A 17,855-nucleotide genomic window follows, 5' to 3' on the forward strand; every position below is an offset into this window, starting at 1 on the left:
TAAAAATTTGGATTCAGTTAAAAGGTTGCCTTAAAGATCCAGAAGGTTACATGTGGCCTCAAGGCTGCAGGTTCCTCACCCCTGTTAGGGTAAATTAGAGATAATCTCAGAGAGAAAGCATTAGTATCAAGATGAATTAGAAGACACTTCTGAGAGAAGGTGAGATTTTAGTTAAGACTTGAAAGAAACCAGGGAAGCCAAGAGGCAAAGATAAGGAGGGAGAGACAGCAGTAAAAAGTGTGTAGGTGTGAGGATGGGGGGGTGACAGAAGGAAACAGGATAGGACAGGAACAGAATTTCTGGTATGAAGACAATCATGGAGCCCAGTGCCACTGGACTGCAGAGGACAGAAAGTTTTAAGAAGACAGGAGGCAGGAGGGGGTCAATGTGTGAGGGCTTTGAACACTATATAGACAATTTAATATCTCATCTTAGAGGTAACAGAATTTATTGGATGAGGTTAACAGTCAGATCTGTGATTTAGGAATATTACTTTGATAGCAAGGTGGAGGATAAATTGGAAGGGGAAGAGATTTGTGGCCGCAAAAACAACCATTCAGCTGTTGTAATGGTCTAGGATCGAGAAGGCAGCTAGATGGTGCAGTGGATAAAGCATGAGTCAGGAGGACCTGAGTTCCAATCTCACCTCAGACACTTAACTCTTACTAGCTGTGTGACCTTGGGCAAGTCACTTAACCCCAAATGCCTCATCCTGGGTCATCTCCAGTCATCCTGATGAATATCTGGTCACTGGCTTCAGGTGGCTCTGGAGGAAAAGGGAGGCTGGTGACCTGCACAGCCCTCCCTCACTCAAAACAAAGTCAAGTGCAAGTCATGTCATCATTTCTCTGATGGCATGGTCTTCTTCAGCAACGAAGGAAGAACACACCATGCTCGAGCTGATCAGGGTCTACACCAGCGAGGTGACAATGTCACAGAAAGTAGCATACACAAGAGATGTTACACAGGTAGAAGGAAAGTCTTGGCAACAGGTTGGATATAGGGGGTGATAGTGAGCTTGGTAAGAGCTTGGTTACTGGGAGGAAGGAGGCTGGTACTCTTAATAAAAAGGTCAGAAAGAGGGAAAAGATTTAGGAGAAAAGACTATATGATCATGGACAAGTTCTTACAAGACGTATAATGACAGCTATAGTACCTATCTCACATGGTTAAGAGGGAGATATAAAATGAACTAAGGTATATATAAAAGCACTTTATAAATGCTAAAGTTTAGATGAATGTCAGCTATTATTGTGCTAATATGGATAGTTAGTAAAGTCTGCAAGTTTTCTCATCTATAGGCCTACTACTATTCTATCCATAATGTGATTTGTTTTATTATCAATATTCCTCAATTAATTTTTCTTGGTCCTGTTACAAATGAAATAATGAAAATCAAATGAAATTGCACAAATATCAACAAAACACAAATATTGTAAGGAAATGTCAGCTCAATCTATAAAAACCTGAAAAGTAGCTTCATGTTTCAAAACCAAATATTTTGTGAAAATATTTTTAAAATTACAATTAGCCAATAATTATCAATATGTAATTGTTAATAACCCATTCTGTACCTCTAAGCAAAATGTACATTTCAATAAATAGATTTTTTAACTTACCTTTTTAATGGGTGACGTAGGTGTCACCTGGCCAGAAGACAAAGTAGGTGTTGTGACAGCTACAGGAGCTGCTGGCACATTGGAGGTATTGGTGTTAGTAACAGATGCCATAGGTTTTGTCTTATCTTAAAGACACAAAAGCAAACATTTGGACATTAATAGATAAGACTAAAAGTATTTTTGTTCAACTTGTACAACATGAAAAAATATCAAATCTTCTTTTGAAATTATTTTTCTAAAAATAAAAAACACTAAAAATGATATATGAGAACTCAATATGTAAAATGAAATAAATCATGAAAATAAAATGGAAACAGGGTCCAAGAAAAATATGTTACAAAAAGGGTAAATTTTGCTGCATTTATAATATTAATAAAATTTGATAAAAACATACTAAATGGTCTCTAGAGAAAATGGTGGTGATCATACAATTCTACATTGACTTATATAGCATAAAATTGTAAAAATAATTAAAATAAGCATTTACAAAACTGATGAAGACTTTGCTATTACTAATCCTCATTAGAAATCAACTACTGGGACTCTATGAAACAAGTCCATAAATACTAAATAACTAGCTCTTCTCTCTAAATGATGAGAAACAGCACTGACTAGACACAGACACAAACAGACGGATAATAATCTTTGTTACAACAGAAAACAAAATATGATGTACATGAAAATCCTAAGTATGGGGACCAAAAAAATATTTCCCTGGCACTCTTTCTGGTAATGGTTAACAGATTTTTAATGATTCATTGCTGATTTTACCCAGTTCCCATAGAAAGCAATAATAAATGTGTATAAAGTGGGTAATAGGGGTAAAGGTATGAACCATCGCCATGGAACAAAGATTTGAGATAACTAACAAAATCTAGAAATCAGCTAAAACCTCATTGGCAGCTACAATGAATTACAATCTAGTTCTTTCTCTCTTAAAGCCTACATGGCTCTTCTATCTTAATAGGACTTTTAAGAACCTAATTAACCAATCAACTGATAAATGACCGCAAGAATCCGTGAGTTTAAAAAAAAAGCACAATTAGAATATTTCTTTATAAAGAAAATATCAATTTGCTTCCAATTCAAAATTTGAACAAGGGATTTTTAAAAGATTTTCACAAATCATTCAAAAGAAAAGGGAAGTTTTATCCTTTGTCTTGATTGTTCTTTTTTGGTTAATAAAACAGCTGTCTTTTCTAACTAGACAGGTACAGTTTTTTAAAAAGTTACTTTAAGCAAAATATTTTTACATGAGCTACAATTAAAGCTTAAAAAAAAAGACAAAGTTTCATACATTAAACAGCCTTTACAAAGAAATGCCTAGTTTTTTATCTTACCAAATGAAATGACAAGTTAGATTAAAAAAACAAAAAGAAATCCTATGGAGATATAAATTTCCTGTCAAAATATTTCAAATGTAATGGACTTTTAAAACAAGAAGAATAAAATCATTACTATGATTCTACACTTAGAACTTGAAGAACTTCTGCTCAAAGGCTAAGGTGAAGGCAAAAAAAAGAAGGAAGGGAATCAAAGGCTGGTCCTTGCTGGTTTCATGTTCAGAATGTGTTATTTTAAAATATACAAGCTTTATGATATAAAGGAGAAAGAACACAGAAGAAAACTAAGGTCCTGTACCTAGAAACTGATACGTGCAGTACACCTGACACCTGCAAGGAAGGTGCACAGGGGAGACCTAGCAGGAAGTAAGCCCACAAGAACACAGTATTATTGGAACTGAAGATAGCTAGAAAATGATTCCAGAATAAACCAATTAAAGAACGAAAAATCATTTATTAAGCACTTATTATATGCAAAGCACTGAGCTAAGTGTGGGATATGGATATCAATAGAAAAGTAAGATGTTATTTGCTGCCAAGAAGATCACACATTTTAGCTGTAAAGCAGATGGAAAGACCCCACATTCCGTAGATATGCACTTTCCTTAATGTCTTTTTCAGTTATGTAACTCTATCCCTGTCTAATGCTGGCCCTCGGCTAGGGTCAACAGCTTTGAAGGTGAAGACTTTCTGGGGGCCTTGAGGACCTAAGGTTGCTGGGAAGGTAGTTTGCAGTAGCTACAAAGGAAGTGTCAGATCGCATCTCCACTTGGGTTGCTTTCTAAACGTTGGCTGCAGGGGCCAGCCTGGCCAAGAATGAAGCCAAACAACGATATACAAGAGCTAAAGAAAGGTTACTAAGACAATGGAGTGTGGATTCAGACAGGACATATGTATGGCTAGACAAACTTAAGGAAGCAAAAAGAGTGGGGAAATGACTAGGGGAGGAGTAGGGAAGAAACACCTGTGAGAATGTTATGGACGGGAGGAAAGCAGAATATGATTTAATAAAGATAATGCCTTGTTCTCAGAGCTGAGAGGAACTTAAACTATACATACAGAGCAAGTTCACTCTAAATATCTTTGAACTTTGAGCAATAAAGGTTTGTTTCAAGCTACTATTTAACCTAAAGGATTACGATGTAGAGTTTCAGATACATAAAAATGAATTCACATAAGAATTTATGTATGTGGAACCCTCATGGCAGATGGAATAGGAGGGGTGGGGGAAGAAGGCTTGCTGTATGATGATTTTAATTCTCTGTATCTCTGAAGCTATAAATGCAGTATGTAACTTGAAGAATGCTGCAATCAACAAAATATCAAAAATAGCAGGTACACTGAAGGGCAATGGCAGACTAAGGAAAATATAACATACTGTCCAAGCAGCAATTTGCATAAAAGATTCAAACACATAGCAAAATCAGCCAAATTTATTAAAAAAATAAGAGCCATTCCCCAATTGATAAATGGCCAAAGGATATGAACAGGCAACTTTCAGAAGAAGAAATCAAAGCTATTAATAATCACATGACAAATGCTGGAGAGAATGTGTTGGCGGAGTTGTGAACTGGTCCAACCATTCTGGAGAACAATTTGGAACTATGCCCAAACGACTATAAAATTGCGCATACCCTTAGGTCTGTATCCCAAAGAGATTAAAAAAAGGAAAAAGGATCTATATGCACAAATATATTTAGAGCAGCTCTTTCTGTGATGGCAAAAAACTGGAAACTGAGGGGATGTGCATCAATTAGGGAATGGCTGAAGAAGTTGTGGAATATGATTGATGGAATACTATTTTGCTTTAAGAAATGACAAACTGGATGGTTTCAGAAAAACCTGGGAAGACCTATATGATCTGATGCACAATGAAGTATGTAGAACCAGGAGAACAATGCATACAAGACTTAGCTACTCTGGTCAACAATTCTAAAAGATTCATGATGAGAAATGCAATCCACCTCCAGCAAGAAAAATGAAGAATTCTACAGTTAAAAGCATATTTTTTTTCACTTTCAAGTATGATACTGGCAGGCTGGTCATATAGACAGTGAGAAATAACAAATGGTTGGCCAGCCAGCCTGTATGCTGTACTGAAGTTCACATAATGTTAAAAGACCTGGATAAAGATTTAAATCTCCAACACTGGGTAGAACTTTTTTACTGAGTATTTATGGTAGAACATGGACAAGATAGTTGGCGATCTTCTATTGTGATTGAGGGGGCACCCACAATGCAGAGATCACAAATTCACTGAAATGTGGCACTAGAATTTTATCATTTCAGGAACTCTGAGTTAGTTTAGAACCTGACTGATCATGCATGGCCTAACAAACTTTATTTCTCCACTTCAAAACACAGAATGAAAACTGTGCCACATACTAGTAGCTTCCCTCCAATAAACAAAAGCAGAAAATCTAAGTCAATTTATATCAATCATTTATTAAAACTAGTATTTAGTTAGAGTGCTTTGCATATAGGAAGTGCTCAGTAAGCACTTGGAGAATGAAGGCCTATTTTAGTGAACTGCACAAAACAATTTTTTAAAAAAGTTAGCTGATAGTCACTAGCAAATAATTAAGATTTGGTCAACAAACATTGAATGCCTACTATTTTCCAGGCACTATAAACAGTCTAATTTGTACCTGTGAGCAAAATGTATGTTTAAACAAATACATTTTTTCTTACCTTTTTAAATAGGTCCACAAATATTTATAGTAGTATTATTTGTAATTGCAAAGAACTGGCAACAACATAAATGAACTGGCAACAACATAAATGATCAATAGCTGGTAAATGACTGAAAACAACATGGGACAATAGAAGTGAATGGAGTTTGGAATCAAGAGGACCAGTCTCTTTGGGCTTTAATGTCCTCATTTTTGTTAGAATGGAGGACCTTAAAGGTCCATATTCCCATTCTAAATTTACAATCCTATGTATCAATGGAATGGAATGCTAAAATGCAAATTAAAATATCACAAAGATTATGAGAAAATACGAACCTTTATGAAGCAATGCTAAGTCAAGAATACTGAACAAAAAGAACAGTATGCACACTGACTTCAACTATGCAAAAATAAAAATTCATATATACAAAGAGGTAAAGAACCAGTGAACTGAAGAAAATAAAGGGAAAAGGCACTATTATGCTTGACAAACATTTAAAATATATTTGAATAGTTTCAATATCATTTTATGATGTGATATTTTACATGCAGAATGAATTATACATCAGTTGTTCCCAAGATTTTAGTGCACCTTTAAGCTTTAATAAGCTTACAATTGCACAAATTTAAAATTAAAGGGATGAAAATTCTTCAAAAGGTTAAATGACTTTAACCAATGATTTCGAGTGGAGCCACCCTCTTTTAGGGTTATAAATTGGCTCTGTGAAAGGATGAAAATTATTGGAGGCAATAGCAACAATGTTAGGGACCAGCAGTATCTGCTCTCTAGAAGGGCACTACAATGTAGTTCCGTTAAATTCTATTAACATTGTCAATCACTGCTAACTAGGGCAACATTACACAGGGTATGCATGCAGACTGTAATATGGACACTTTGCTCAGGAAATGACTGCTCAAGTCTAAGAACAAGCATTACTCTTCCTATACCAGTAAGTTCTCACTCCAGAGTTCATTAGAAGTCTACAAGTCCTCTGATTCTAAAAAAGATTTACCTGTTTCAGCTTCTGATTCTGAGTCATCTTCCTCATCTTCTTCACTAGAACAGCTGGATTCATCTTTCTTGCCTTCTTCTTCCTCATCTGCCTTTTCATGCTCCAGAGATTCAATACTGGTTGCATTTTTCTCTGGCTCAATAATTAATGTTTCTTTACTGTAGGTGAAAAACATATGGCTAATTACAAAATCATGCCAAAGAGAAAGCTCAAATTTTACAAAGGTTACCTAGATTCCTAAAAACCAAATAACTTTAAAATTTCCCCCAACCATAATGAAGCTCATGTAAATATTTTACTTACTTTTTAAATGTTTTTTGTGATTGATTGTTATCCATATTGGCCGTAGACTCAATTAGCGGAGACTTCTTTTCTCGCTTCTCACTATGGAGCTTTCATAAAATCATGGGTGGAAAAAATACTATTAAAATGATATGAAGCAGTAACATGGAGGGTTACATGTATCATGCAGACGAGCTATCAGTCTGCGTCATTTTCTTTAAAAAGGCTCTATTTTACCTGAAACATGAGGGCTGAAGGAGAGAGGAAACAGTAACAAAGTAGACAGTTTTCAAGCTCATTTTCAAGGACACACAGAGTTCAACTGAACTACCTAGCTATTCTCTACGTTTAGTTCCATTTAATAGATATGGTTTCCCACCAAGATAAACATGAAAAAGTAACTGATGGGTATTTTGGTCAAAGAGTATTAATATAAGTATTTTTTTTTTATGAAGTCAGAAGGTAGTAAGAAGTTCCTACTTACTTCTAACCATACTGACACATTAAGCAACAGAGTCAAAATGCTAAATTTGTCCAGAAAAAAAAACTTTTCCTCATTGGGGCCAAAATTAATTTGACTGTCAGGAAAAGATTAAAAGAGCCACAACAAAACATCATTGGAAAAGAAAATTGCTAACATTTAAAGTTGAAAAGTATCTATGTGTTTTATATAATTCTTAAACATACCAGATTTTGTTTCTTTTGCAGTTCTTCTAAGTATCCTAGAATGTCTTCATCTGCTACATCAAAGGCAGTCTGACCCTACATGGGGAAAATTTTTTTAAGGTTTTCTTTTTTTTAGTTAACATAGTATAACATTCATTTTCTTTATAATTATACCAAAAGCCACCCATGTGCTTGAGTAAATATACAAGAATTATGTGTCTCCAGGGGCTGTTCGCCCAGCTATGATCCTATAGATGGGAGAAGTCAACCTCCTATGTCTCCCCCTTATTCCCACTCAGCACCTGCTACATCTATTTGGCATGTAGAGAGCTTTCTTTCTTTCTTTCTTTTCCTTGGCTTTTGTGTTCTGTATTGGTGTGACTGGTCAAGGAGGGTAAACACACCTATTTAATAGCAAAGTGCCAAAGCCACAATATGATTAAAAATGAAATTTCTAAAAAATGCAATCCATGGCAGTTATGGAGCAATTAACATGACTGTCCTATTCTTCACCTTTCAAAATAAGCTATAGCCTCAGGTACTATCATAAATCATCAAGTTTTAAAAAATATTCAGAGGAACATCTGTCATTCTGTACCTGTCCACTGACCAAACAGTAACACTGCTTGGCTATCCTGCATTGTCCCTATTTGCAGCCTCATTAATTCAAATTTCCAGAACGTCAAAAATTCATTCTTTAAGAAAAGTGATATACTGTTCAGGGAAAAGTGCTATATATCAACAAAGACATGATTCTCAGAACCAATTCTTCTTCACATGGAAAACAATATCATACGAAAAAACAATTCTAGCTTCAGAGATATAGGAAATGTAAACCGTAATCAGAATAGGACTAAATGGAAAGTCCCAAAATTAAATTAATGTAAATTTGGAAATGTATATATACTTCAGTAGCAATTGATCTTTCCAAAGAAAAGGTTTCTGTTTTTTAATTTTACTTAAAGAACAGGATATTTGCACCTTCTAGAGGAAAGGACATACATTTCTTGTTGTGGTCTAAGTCAGTGTATGCATAAATATACCTCAAATGTAAAGTAAATTTTCTGCGCATACGTCAAACAAGAAACATTCTATCTTTATTTATTCCTAAATACGCAAATATCTGTATCAAAAAAGGTGTAAAGAATGTGTTTAGGTTAAAGGGAGCTTACCTATACATACCAAAAAAGCAACTTTTGAAAATTTCACCTATAAAAATTGCTCTTGAATTTTGTTGTGCCAGATGAGCTTACTAGTCTAACTAGCATTTCCCCTTCTTTTGGCCCAGAGTAAGAAAAGTGTTGGCTGAAGGAAAGAATGTTTCTTTTTCAGTTTCTAGTGCTGAAAATCAAAGATAGTTTCCACATAAGTGGAATATTCTTGAACAAACTGAAAATTTCAATTTGGGCCTATAGTTCTCCTAGATAATCTAAATAATATCCTAAAGAAATCTAAATGTTTTCTTTTGACTTACTGGCTATTCTACATGCCTCCATAGATTCAGGGCTACAAAAGAATGCTCTTTAAAGCAGCTTTGATTCAAAAACTGTGTTTAAAGCTACTGATTTGTAAAATTTGGCTTTGTAAAGAGCTTGGCAAAGGAGAGGAATTATTTGTGTAAAATAATTAACAGAATTAGAATCAGAATATTCCAGAGTTGTCAAAGCTTAGAGATCACTTAGTTTAATTTCCTTGTTTTACGATGGGGCAAATGAAGTCCGGAGATTTTTTCAAGGTTAAATTGTAACTGAAGCTGAACTAGAACCCACAGCTTCTGATGCCCTGTATTCAATGGACTTTTTACATCACCACTAATAATAGACTTTGAAGCATGTGTCAACACTCCTATTCAAAAAACAAAACAAACAAAACATATTTTGATCATTTTAGCGCATTTAAACAGAAAGGAGTTTTTTGTTTATTAGTAGTTTTCCTTTTTTTAATGATAAGAAATGTGGTCACCTTACTAACCTTTCTTTTCACTTTCTCCCTCGACAAATGAGTCTACTTTGCAAACAGCAGCTGATAGAGAATAAAAACTAGAGTAAAATGTAGGCTGTGAACATGTAAAAATCAAACCTATCAATTTAACCTATTAGCGTAGACATGCATTCTAAATAGTCTACAGGACACTTATAAACCCAGTAGCTGTCAAATTACACACATCACGTGATTCTTAACCATCTTTTAAGGCTCCTTTGCTCAACCAATTAAACAGTATATTAAAGGAATCACACTATGGAATGATTCATTAATACTCAAGACTATTGGGAAGATAAGCCAGGAGGATATATAAGTAGCCTAGATGGAGAAGATGAGAATTACATAATCAAACTACTGTGATACTTCAGAGTGAGACCACTTGAAAACATATTCTAATTACATAGCATCATATGCAATAGTTCTCACTCTGCATAGTCTAACTTTATTTCATTCATTTATTCTCAATAGCCTCACATTTGTATATTGCCTTGCACCTTTCAAAAATGCTTTCAAATACATGATCAAATCCATCTTGTCACAACAAAAGTGAGCAACACAGGTATTCCGCACTTCTGGCTCAGAGTACATGCCCAAGGTTACAGTGCCAGTAGGTGGCAGAGTCAGGTGCAGAACTCAGATCTCCAAATAAAACACTTCTAAGGAAAAGATGAATGATTTTCTTTTAAACAAATAAAATCCCTCACGTCCATTAATGGTATGAACAAAATAACGTCCCAACTAATTTAAGTCTTCATGACACCACAAAAATGCACATGCATTTTTGTGTAATTTGTTTATGGGTAAAAACAAAATCTTGTAGCAGAATGGGATAGTAAATATTCTAGGTACATCACAGCAAAATAATTCTCCTTTTTATTAAAATATGAAAATAATCAACTGTGATGCCACAGTTTTAAAGTTACACATCTATATGACATTAAAGTTATGAAAATCCATCATTAAGGAAAACCAGTATAGGCAAAAGATTTCCAAATATTTAAAAACAAAGTATATCTTTTTTCCATTCACATGTGGGAGTCAGGAAGAAATGATTTATAAATCTTACAATGCATGGGTTTTTTTTTTAATGATTTCTAAAAGTCATGTTCCCCAGAATTATTTACTTTTGTTGATTTAGAAACATCTACATAAACTTTTCAGAGTCTATGAAACTTTAAAAAGAATTGTGGCAAAAATCTTTACTATATCATTATAGAAGTATAAAAAAAACCCTGCAAATTCATATGCAACATCAAAAGATAAGCTTATCTCGACACAACAAAAAGCGATTTATGTTTTGATAAATATAGAGTGCTATGGAAACATAAAGTGTTATTGTTAAAATATAAAGTTATCTTTAAAGACCAGAGAAAAGCTCAATGAAATTTTAAATACTGAAGTGATTGAAAAGTAAATAAAAACAGAATTTGGAGACTTAAGAAGGGTGTGATGCTAACTAAACAAAAAGACAGATTAATCTGCCACACAATGGTTCTAACTTCCATGTGTCTCAGTTTTCTCATTTATAAAATGGAGATAATAATAATTAGGACCATCTACCTCAAAAGGCTGTGAAGAATTCCTTTGTGAAACTTAAAACGCCACATAAAGTGAGTTATTACTATTCCCAGTTATACAAAATGATTAGTATCATTAATCCACCAGTAAGTAATTAGCTTTGTGAGATGATGTGCAGAGGCTTTTGAAGTAGCTATATTTATCTGGGGGGTGGGAAGGAGAGGAGGGTTTTATGGACCGTAAACTCTTTGAAGGCAGGTACTATGTGTTTTTAATCTCTCAATGTCAAGCATAATGTTATGTGCTTAATAAGCAGTGGATGAGTTAAGTGAACTATCATTACAGAATAGTGTGATGTTTGATTTTGTCTTTCTGTGACTTTTCTAAAAGATTCTGAAACTCCCTATAATTTTCTATGTCTCATATTACCCAAAGAAACTGTTTGGGATATTTGTACATTCCTAAGTGAGAACATCCCCAAAGCACTCTTCCAGAAACTGCAAAGGATTCTACCATTTGCAAATGGATGAGCAGTCCTTCAACTGGCACTATATGCGATAGGGAAAAGCAAGAGATATAGTAATACAAGTTAGGTGAGTCATTCCTACTCTGTTATTTCAGCAAAAAAGGCAATTACCTGTTTTGAAAGGTGGGAAATCAAAGACAGTTCAATAGCGAGTAAGTTTTATGTTCAAAGTACATAGCTGAAACAGTGACACTTGCATGAAGATAAGCGTGTATTGGTGCTACTGGGAACTGATGGTACAAACAAGGGAGCTAGTAGAAAGATAGTTCAAATGTCATGTTTTGTTCTTTGATGTGAGAGCAAGGAGATTAAGAGAAGACAACAAGAGCCTGAAACCTTAGGAGGGATCTACATAACAAGGGGTGTGTGTGTGTGTGTGTGTGTGTGTGTGTGTGTGTGTGTGTGTGTGTGTGTGTGTGTGTGTGTGTGTGTGTGTGTGTGTGTGTGTGTGTGTGTGTGTGTGTGTGTGTGTGTGTGTGTGTGTGTGTGTGTGTGTGTGTGTGTGTGTGTGTGTGTGTGTGTGTGTGTGTGTGTGTGTGTGTGTGTGTGTGTGTGTGTGTGTGTGTGTGTGTGTGTGTGTGTGTGTGTGTTTTGGATGGAGCTAGGAGGTTAGTAGATCCTTAGTGCAAATTACAAATATGTGTGACAGACATCTCTGCAAAATTTCTATGAGCCACCAAAAAATACCATCATTACTACAGGAAATAAACTTAAGAGACTGACTCTAAACCATATAGAGACATATCCATACATACATGTACACACAGGAGATTTCATCCATAGCAGCCAGAATGCAGAAGGAGAAGGAGCAGCTGTGTTCTCCAACTACTGACTAATCTGACTTTAAAGTAGTAAATTGTGATTTAGCTAAGGTTCTATAATTAGTAAATAAATGGTTACTAGTAGTAGAGTGAAACTATAATAGGTTCACTCAGTCCAGTAGGCTTTCTGCTATGCTATTTTAGCTATGTAGTAACTAGAATTAGTTAGAAAGCATCACTGCTAAAATATGTATGTTTCCCTGCTCATGTATATGTAAAAAGTCAGTGCCCTAATTAGTAATAAAAACATGGCAGCAATGAAAAGTAAATTTCATTCTGATTAGCTATCCATCCTAAATAAGGAACAATTTGAGAGTTAATGGGGACCGTGAATGATGAAGGAAAAAAAATCACTTATTATCACTATGTTCATAAAACATCTGTTAAAAAAACCCCAAATCTCCTCATTTCATTTCTTAAGCCATAAGATTATTGTATTGGTGGGCTTACCAGAAACTAGCATGAATATCAATCTCAAAATAGTATTTCTTCTCCTTCAGAAAAAGATCAGAAACAGATCATAAAAGGTACTCAAAATAAATACAAAATTAGGGAATGTACTCTCCCTACCAAAAAAGGCTAAATACCTATGATTATTAATTCCAAAAGTACAACATAAAACCAAACTAAATACCAATATATTTTTTTGTATACCACTTGAGAAGCTATAATTATATTTCTTACACTAAAACATGTGCACGTTTCAACTGCTTACCACTTTGTTGATCATCTCCATATCACAAAGATTGTCCACTAAAATTCGGCAGGCTTCTTCTTTACCCCAGTGAGCTGCAGCATGAAGAGGTGTCCAACCATCATAATCTTTAATATTTACATCATAGCCTGCCTGTAGTAAGAGTCTAAAGAGATTATATAACAAATTAGCGAGGACATACGTTAACTTGGGAACCTGTAAAGCTACTCATCAGTTTGATTTCATGCACATTAAGTAAAAGTCGGGCAACAGGATAGGGTTAACTATTTTGCTTTTCATATTTCAACAGTTTCTCCTGCAATATCTAAACTGGGACAGGTAGAAAGTAGTTAAGAGAAAAATATATTCTAAATTACCAAAATGAAATACTATATCCTGTGGTAGATATACTTTCATTTTCATTATCTGCTAGGTCTGATAGGCAAGTTTAGTATGAAAAATTTTATTATTACTAAGATTTTTATATGAGAATTTTCTTAGGGTGAATCTAGTTTTCCTGGTCTGAGACAACCACTGAACTAAACTGCCCACAAATCTGATTTAAGGTAGTAGTAAACTACCTTGACTGTCCAAATAATATTTACTACAGGGCAAATTTTATTTTTAATTATTTACTAGTGATTATATACAATCCTATATCACTTTTTACATACTAAACAATTATTTATTACAGGGCAGCTAGATGGTACAGTGGATACAGTGTCAAGTCTGGAGTCAGGAAGACTTATTAGCTATGTGACCTTGGGCAAGTCACTTAACTCTGTTTGCCTCAGTTTCCTCATCTGTAAAATGAGCTGAAGGAAATGTCAAACCACTTCACTATCTCTGCCAAGAAAATCCCAAATGAGGTCACAGAGTCAAACATGACTGAAAAAAATGACTGAACACATTTTATTTTACATGTTAAATACATGTTGGAGTATATACTTTGAAAAAAGATTTGGTGTGATCTTACAGGATAATAGAAAAGGGCTATATTATACTACACAGTTGCTTTTAGGATTGTATCTTATTTTACAAATGAAATTTGAGGGGAAAAATGACAATTTCTTCATTAAGTTTTTAAAATATGAAAGGACCTTGATTTCATTTTAGAGCAGTAGTAGTAAGCAAGAGATTCTAACCAACATTACTAGAACATCAGTTATAATTTTTAATAAAATGCAGAGTTGCAAAAATTGTTAGCATGCCCTTTTAACTGTACATAGGCACCACTCTTACCTGTATTTAGAACGTTAAGCTCCTAGAAGGCAGAGAACAGGTCTATAACTTGCAGGCAGCACAGCCCAACACACAAACACTGAACAACTTAATAATAATAATCATGATGAAAAGAAAAGTGATGAGCCTTTACCTCACTGTCCATGCTGGGAGCTTGAGAAGTCCTTCTTTTTACCTAAGGAGGTGGCAGTGATATCTAATGTATAACCCTTCATTTACATTTCAAGAACTTAATCTATGGCCTAATAAAGCACTTCAAATAGGTGCTTAACAAAAGACTACTGGATTACTGAAAAACTCTTCCTATCTCTTACTAGGACCAAACAAATATCAAGTGCCGAAAGCAATCCCAGTAAGTCACATTTCGGGACACTTCTTTGTTGAGAACTCCATAACTAGAGGCAGAAATAACATAAGAGGTAGAAAGCACATACCAGAAGGAAGGTTAAAGTACAAAACCCCACTAAATATTAACTAAAACAAGATCATCCACAGCAGTAAACATAAACTATGTGTCTAGGGGAGGGCAAGGCAAGAGTGAAGTCAAGGTGGAGTAAAGAGAGGGTCCTGGAAGGAAGAGGATACTGCAATAGCCTAGAAAGGCAGTAAGGTAAAAAGTCTTAGAATGATCTACAACTAGGAGAATGTATGGATCGGAATCCTCTTTTCTGATAGGAGGAGACCGTAAAAGGGCAAGAAGAACAATGGATATGTTAAATGAGGGAAATTATGAATTTTTAAAGAAAAAAAAGAGTACAGAAAGGCAGTAAGAGAAAAATTTGGTAGAGGTATACCCAACTCCACCTTCAATTGAGCAGCAGAATCTGTGCGCTCAATTATTTCTGTTATGCAGCTATAGATAGCTCTGCCTCACGTGATTTATTAACATTCTAAATGTGGCTGACTGGTTTTATTCTCAAGGATTTTTTAATCAAGAAACCACTGTTTACTATAAGCTTTGTTAGGCTTCTTGTAGGGAGCTTCAGGTTTCTTATTAGTAAAATGGGAAAAATACCTGTTGTACATAGTACATGAACACTGTAAAGATCAATCGATAATTTCCTGAATTCATTAAGCCCATCAGAAGTCTTACCATCTTTACATAATAGTTCTTTTGTCTGACATTAAAGCTACAAACAACAATTCAAGTGTCACTGTGAATTTTATCATGAGATTCAAGAGAAATTTTTTGTTCTTACTCCTAAGGTGACTTTCACCTTAATTTTAAAAGGTCAAAAGCACACCAAAAAAACTTAACTGGAAACTAAGAAATAATACAAACACACAATTACACAGACACATGTGGATATGTGTGTGCATAAATTTTAGAAAAAAGTCACATCAAAACAGATTTGCTCTCCAAGGTGAAAAAAAAGGACATTAAATAATCCTTAAATTTAGAGTCTCTTCAAAACAACACTTGGGGGAAGAAGGAGAACAATAGCTGGCAATCTCAAGAGACAGTGATGAGAAGATGAAAGCACAGGGAAAAAATGCCCCACGCTTAAGGAAACATTACTTACTTTAAAACTTCTGTATAGCCTTTAGCAGCTGCTACATGGAGTGCAGTACCACCAGACTTTGCATGCCTAACATCATTGATGTGGCCACTATTGAGCCACTGTCTTGCATCCCGAAGCATAATCCGTTCTTCTTCCTTACGGGCTGCCTCTATATCGACCCCTGAAGCAGGTGGGAGGAAGAAATGAGTGATATATAATTTTGCTTACATTAATCAAATTTTTTAATGCTAAAATAAATCCAATAAAAAATGTTTCAAGCTTAAGAAGCATCAAACTGGCAATTAATAAGGTGTAGGGGTTCAGAGGCATTGCAGAATTACTTACAGGACAGTGTTACCTCTTCCTCTCCATTCCTCCCCATTTTTGGAGTTCTCTGACCAAAAGGAACTAGTTTTCCTCATAAGAAGCCTCTTATTGCTACTTCTGGCTACTTCGCTAGACTGTCTTCGCTGTCTCCTCACATAACTCTTATGATTTTCCTGGAAACACTTCTTAAACCTCTGTTCTTTTCTTGGAATATTCTTTCCTTAAAAAATTACATCTATTCTTGTGACTTCTACGAGCACTAAATGTGCCTCCAACTCCAGACTAAATTTCTAGCCTTAACCATACTCCTAAACTCAAGTTCTGTGTCTCTAAATGTTCACTGTTATTTCCACCTGGATATACAATATACTCCAAATTGAAAAACTCTGATTTCTGTATTTTTTGGCATTGCACAACCATTTTTCTGGTCATAAATTATCTTGCCTTTGTCCTCTACTTGTACACTTGCTATAGTTTACTTCCATCCTGTCACTGCCTTTACTGTCTTCTAATCAGTGGTAATACTGAAGTCCTCATAACAACCTTGAAAAGTAGGTGTTTCAAACTCAGGGCTTCTAAAATTCAGGATTAGTGCTTTATCCACTAAGCTACCAATTTTATCATCTGTTATGTTTGGATGACAATTTAACCCAATCTAGCTTTTCTCAAAGTACACTTATTCCAGGATCTCCCTTTTACAATTACTGCATTTTACTTTGTATTATATGTATGAATCTTATCTTCCAATCTTATTATACATTTCTATGTAATTTCTCCTTCGTATTCCAAATACCTAGCAATGGTACCTTTCACATTGTAGATATCTGAATTTAGTTTCATGCAAATTATATATTTTATATGTATGTATGTATGTATACAAATTAATTCTCTCCCTACGAACAAGTAATCTGACCTCAAGGGATTAAGACAGTCCCCTAGAGGAGGCAATCAAGTGAAGTAGACAGAAGAGCAATGCAACATAAGAAAAAGTAGAATATCATCTCAAAGAACTCAGAGAGCAGGGCTGTGGCAGAATATGTCACAGCATTGCAGCATCGATGCCTCCTTCACATTCTCTCTCCTCATCCTCTAATCTCTGAAAAGAAACTGACTAACCTTAAACAGTTAACTCTTTTTCCTATGATCTTCTGTTTTCTCCAGGGCCTTGTTCCATTTCATATTCTCTCATCTTAATTCTCACTCTCTCTATTGAGTCATTTTCCTTGTCCTAATCATGTTTGAGTCTTCTATTCCACAGAGAAAAAAATCCTCCTATTTTTGTGCCATTTCCTTCAAGCTATAGTTCTCCCTAAATCAGACTTGAAGAAAAGTTTATATTCAACTTCACACTATTCAAACTACTACAAACCTGCTCTACTCCAACTTCTCCAGTGTCACTGATGAAATCTTTAAAAATCTCAATCCTCTTCCTTGATCCTTTTCCAACAACTGATACGACCAATCTCTTCCTTTTTGGTATTCTCTCCTCCCTCAGCTTCTCATCTTGTAATACTACCTATTAATGGGCTTACCTAACACATCATCTTAGTCATCTGGACCACTAAGCATAGATTTCACTGTAAGGCTCTGTTCTTGGTCCCCCTTCTCTTTCTCCTTTGACTTCAATTGACATGCATTTATGAAATC

The 17,855-nt window shown here is 34.9% G+C and overlaps 1 protein-coding gene across 13 annotated transcripts in view; it reads right to left on the reverse strand.

Annotated features, from left to right (window-relative positions):
• Positions 1 to 17,855, reverse strand: part of PPP1R12A (protein phosphatase 1 regulatory subunit 12A) — a 175,193-nt gene that overhangs the window by 56,465 nt on the left and 100,873 nt on the right. For all 13 annotated transcript variants that reach the window (XM_072655464.1, XM_072655459.1, XM_072655463.1 and 10 more), the window contains 6 exons: positions 15,903 to 16,062; positions 13,159 to 13,303; positions 7,617 to 7,691; positions 6,951 to 7,039; positions 6,648 to 6,805; positions 1,620 to 1,744 (listed from right to left, as the gene is read on the reverse strand). In XM_072655464.1, coding sequence (XP_072511565.1) covers positions 1,620 to 1,744; positions 6,648 to 6,805; positions 6,951 to 7,039; positions 7,617 to 7,691; positions 13,159 to 13,303; positions 15,903 to 16,062 — 752 coding nt within the window. The remainder of the gene's footprint in view (positions 1 to 1,619; positions 1,745 to 6,647; positions 6,806 to 6,950; positions 7,040 to 7,616; positions 7,692 to 13,158; positions 13,304 to 15,902; positions 16,063 to 17,855) is intronic.

Source organism: Notamacropus eugenii, chromosome 3 (genome assembly GCF_028372415.1).
Source record: "Notamacropus eugenii isolate mMacEug1 chromosome 3, mMacEug1.pri_v2, whole genome shotgun sequence".
NCBI lineage: Eukaryota > Metazoa > Chordata > Mammalia > Diprotodontia > Macropodidae > Notamacropus > Notamacropus eugenii.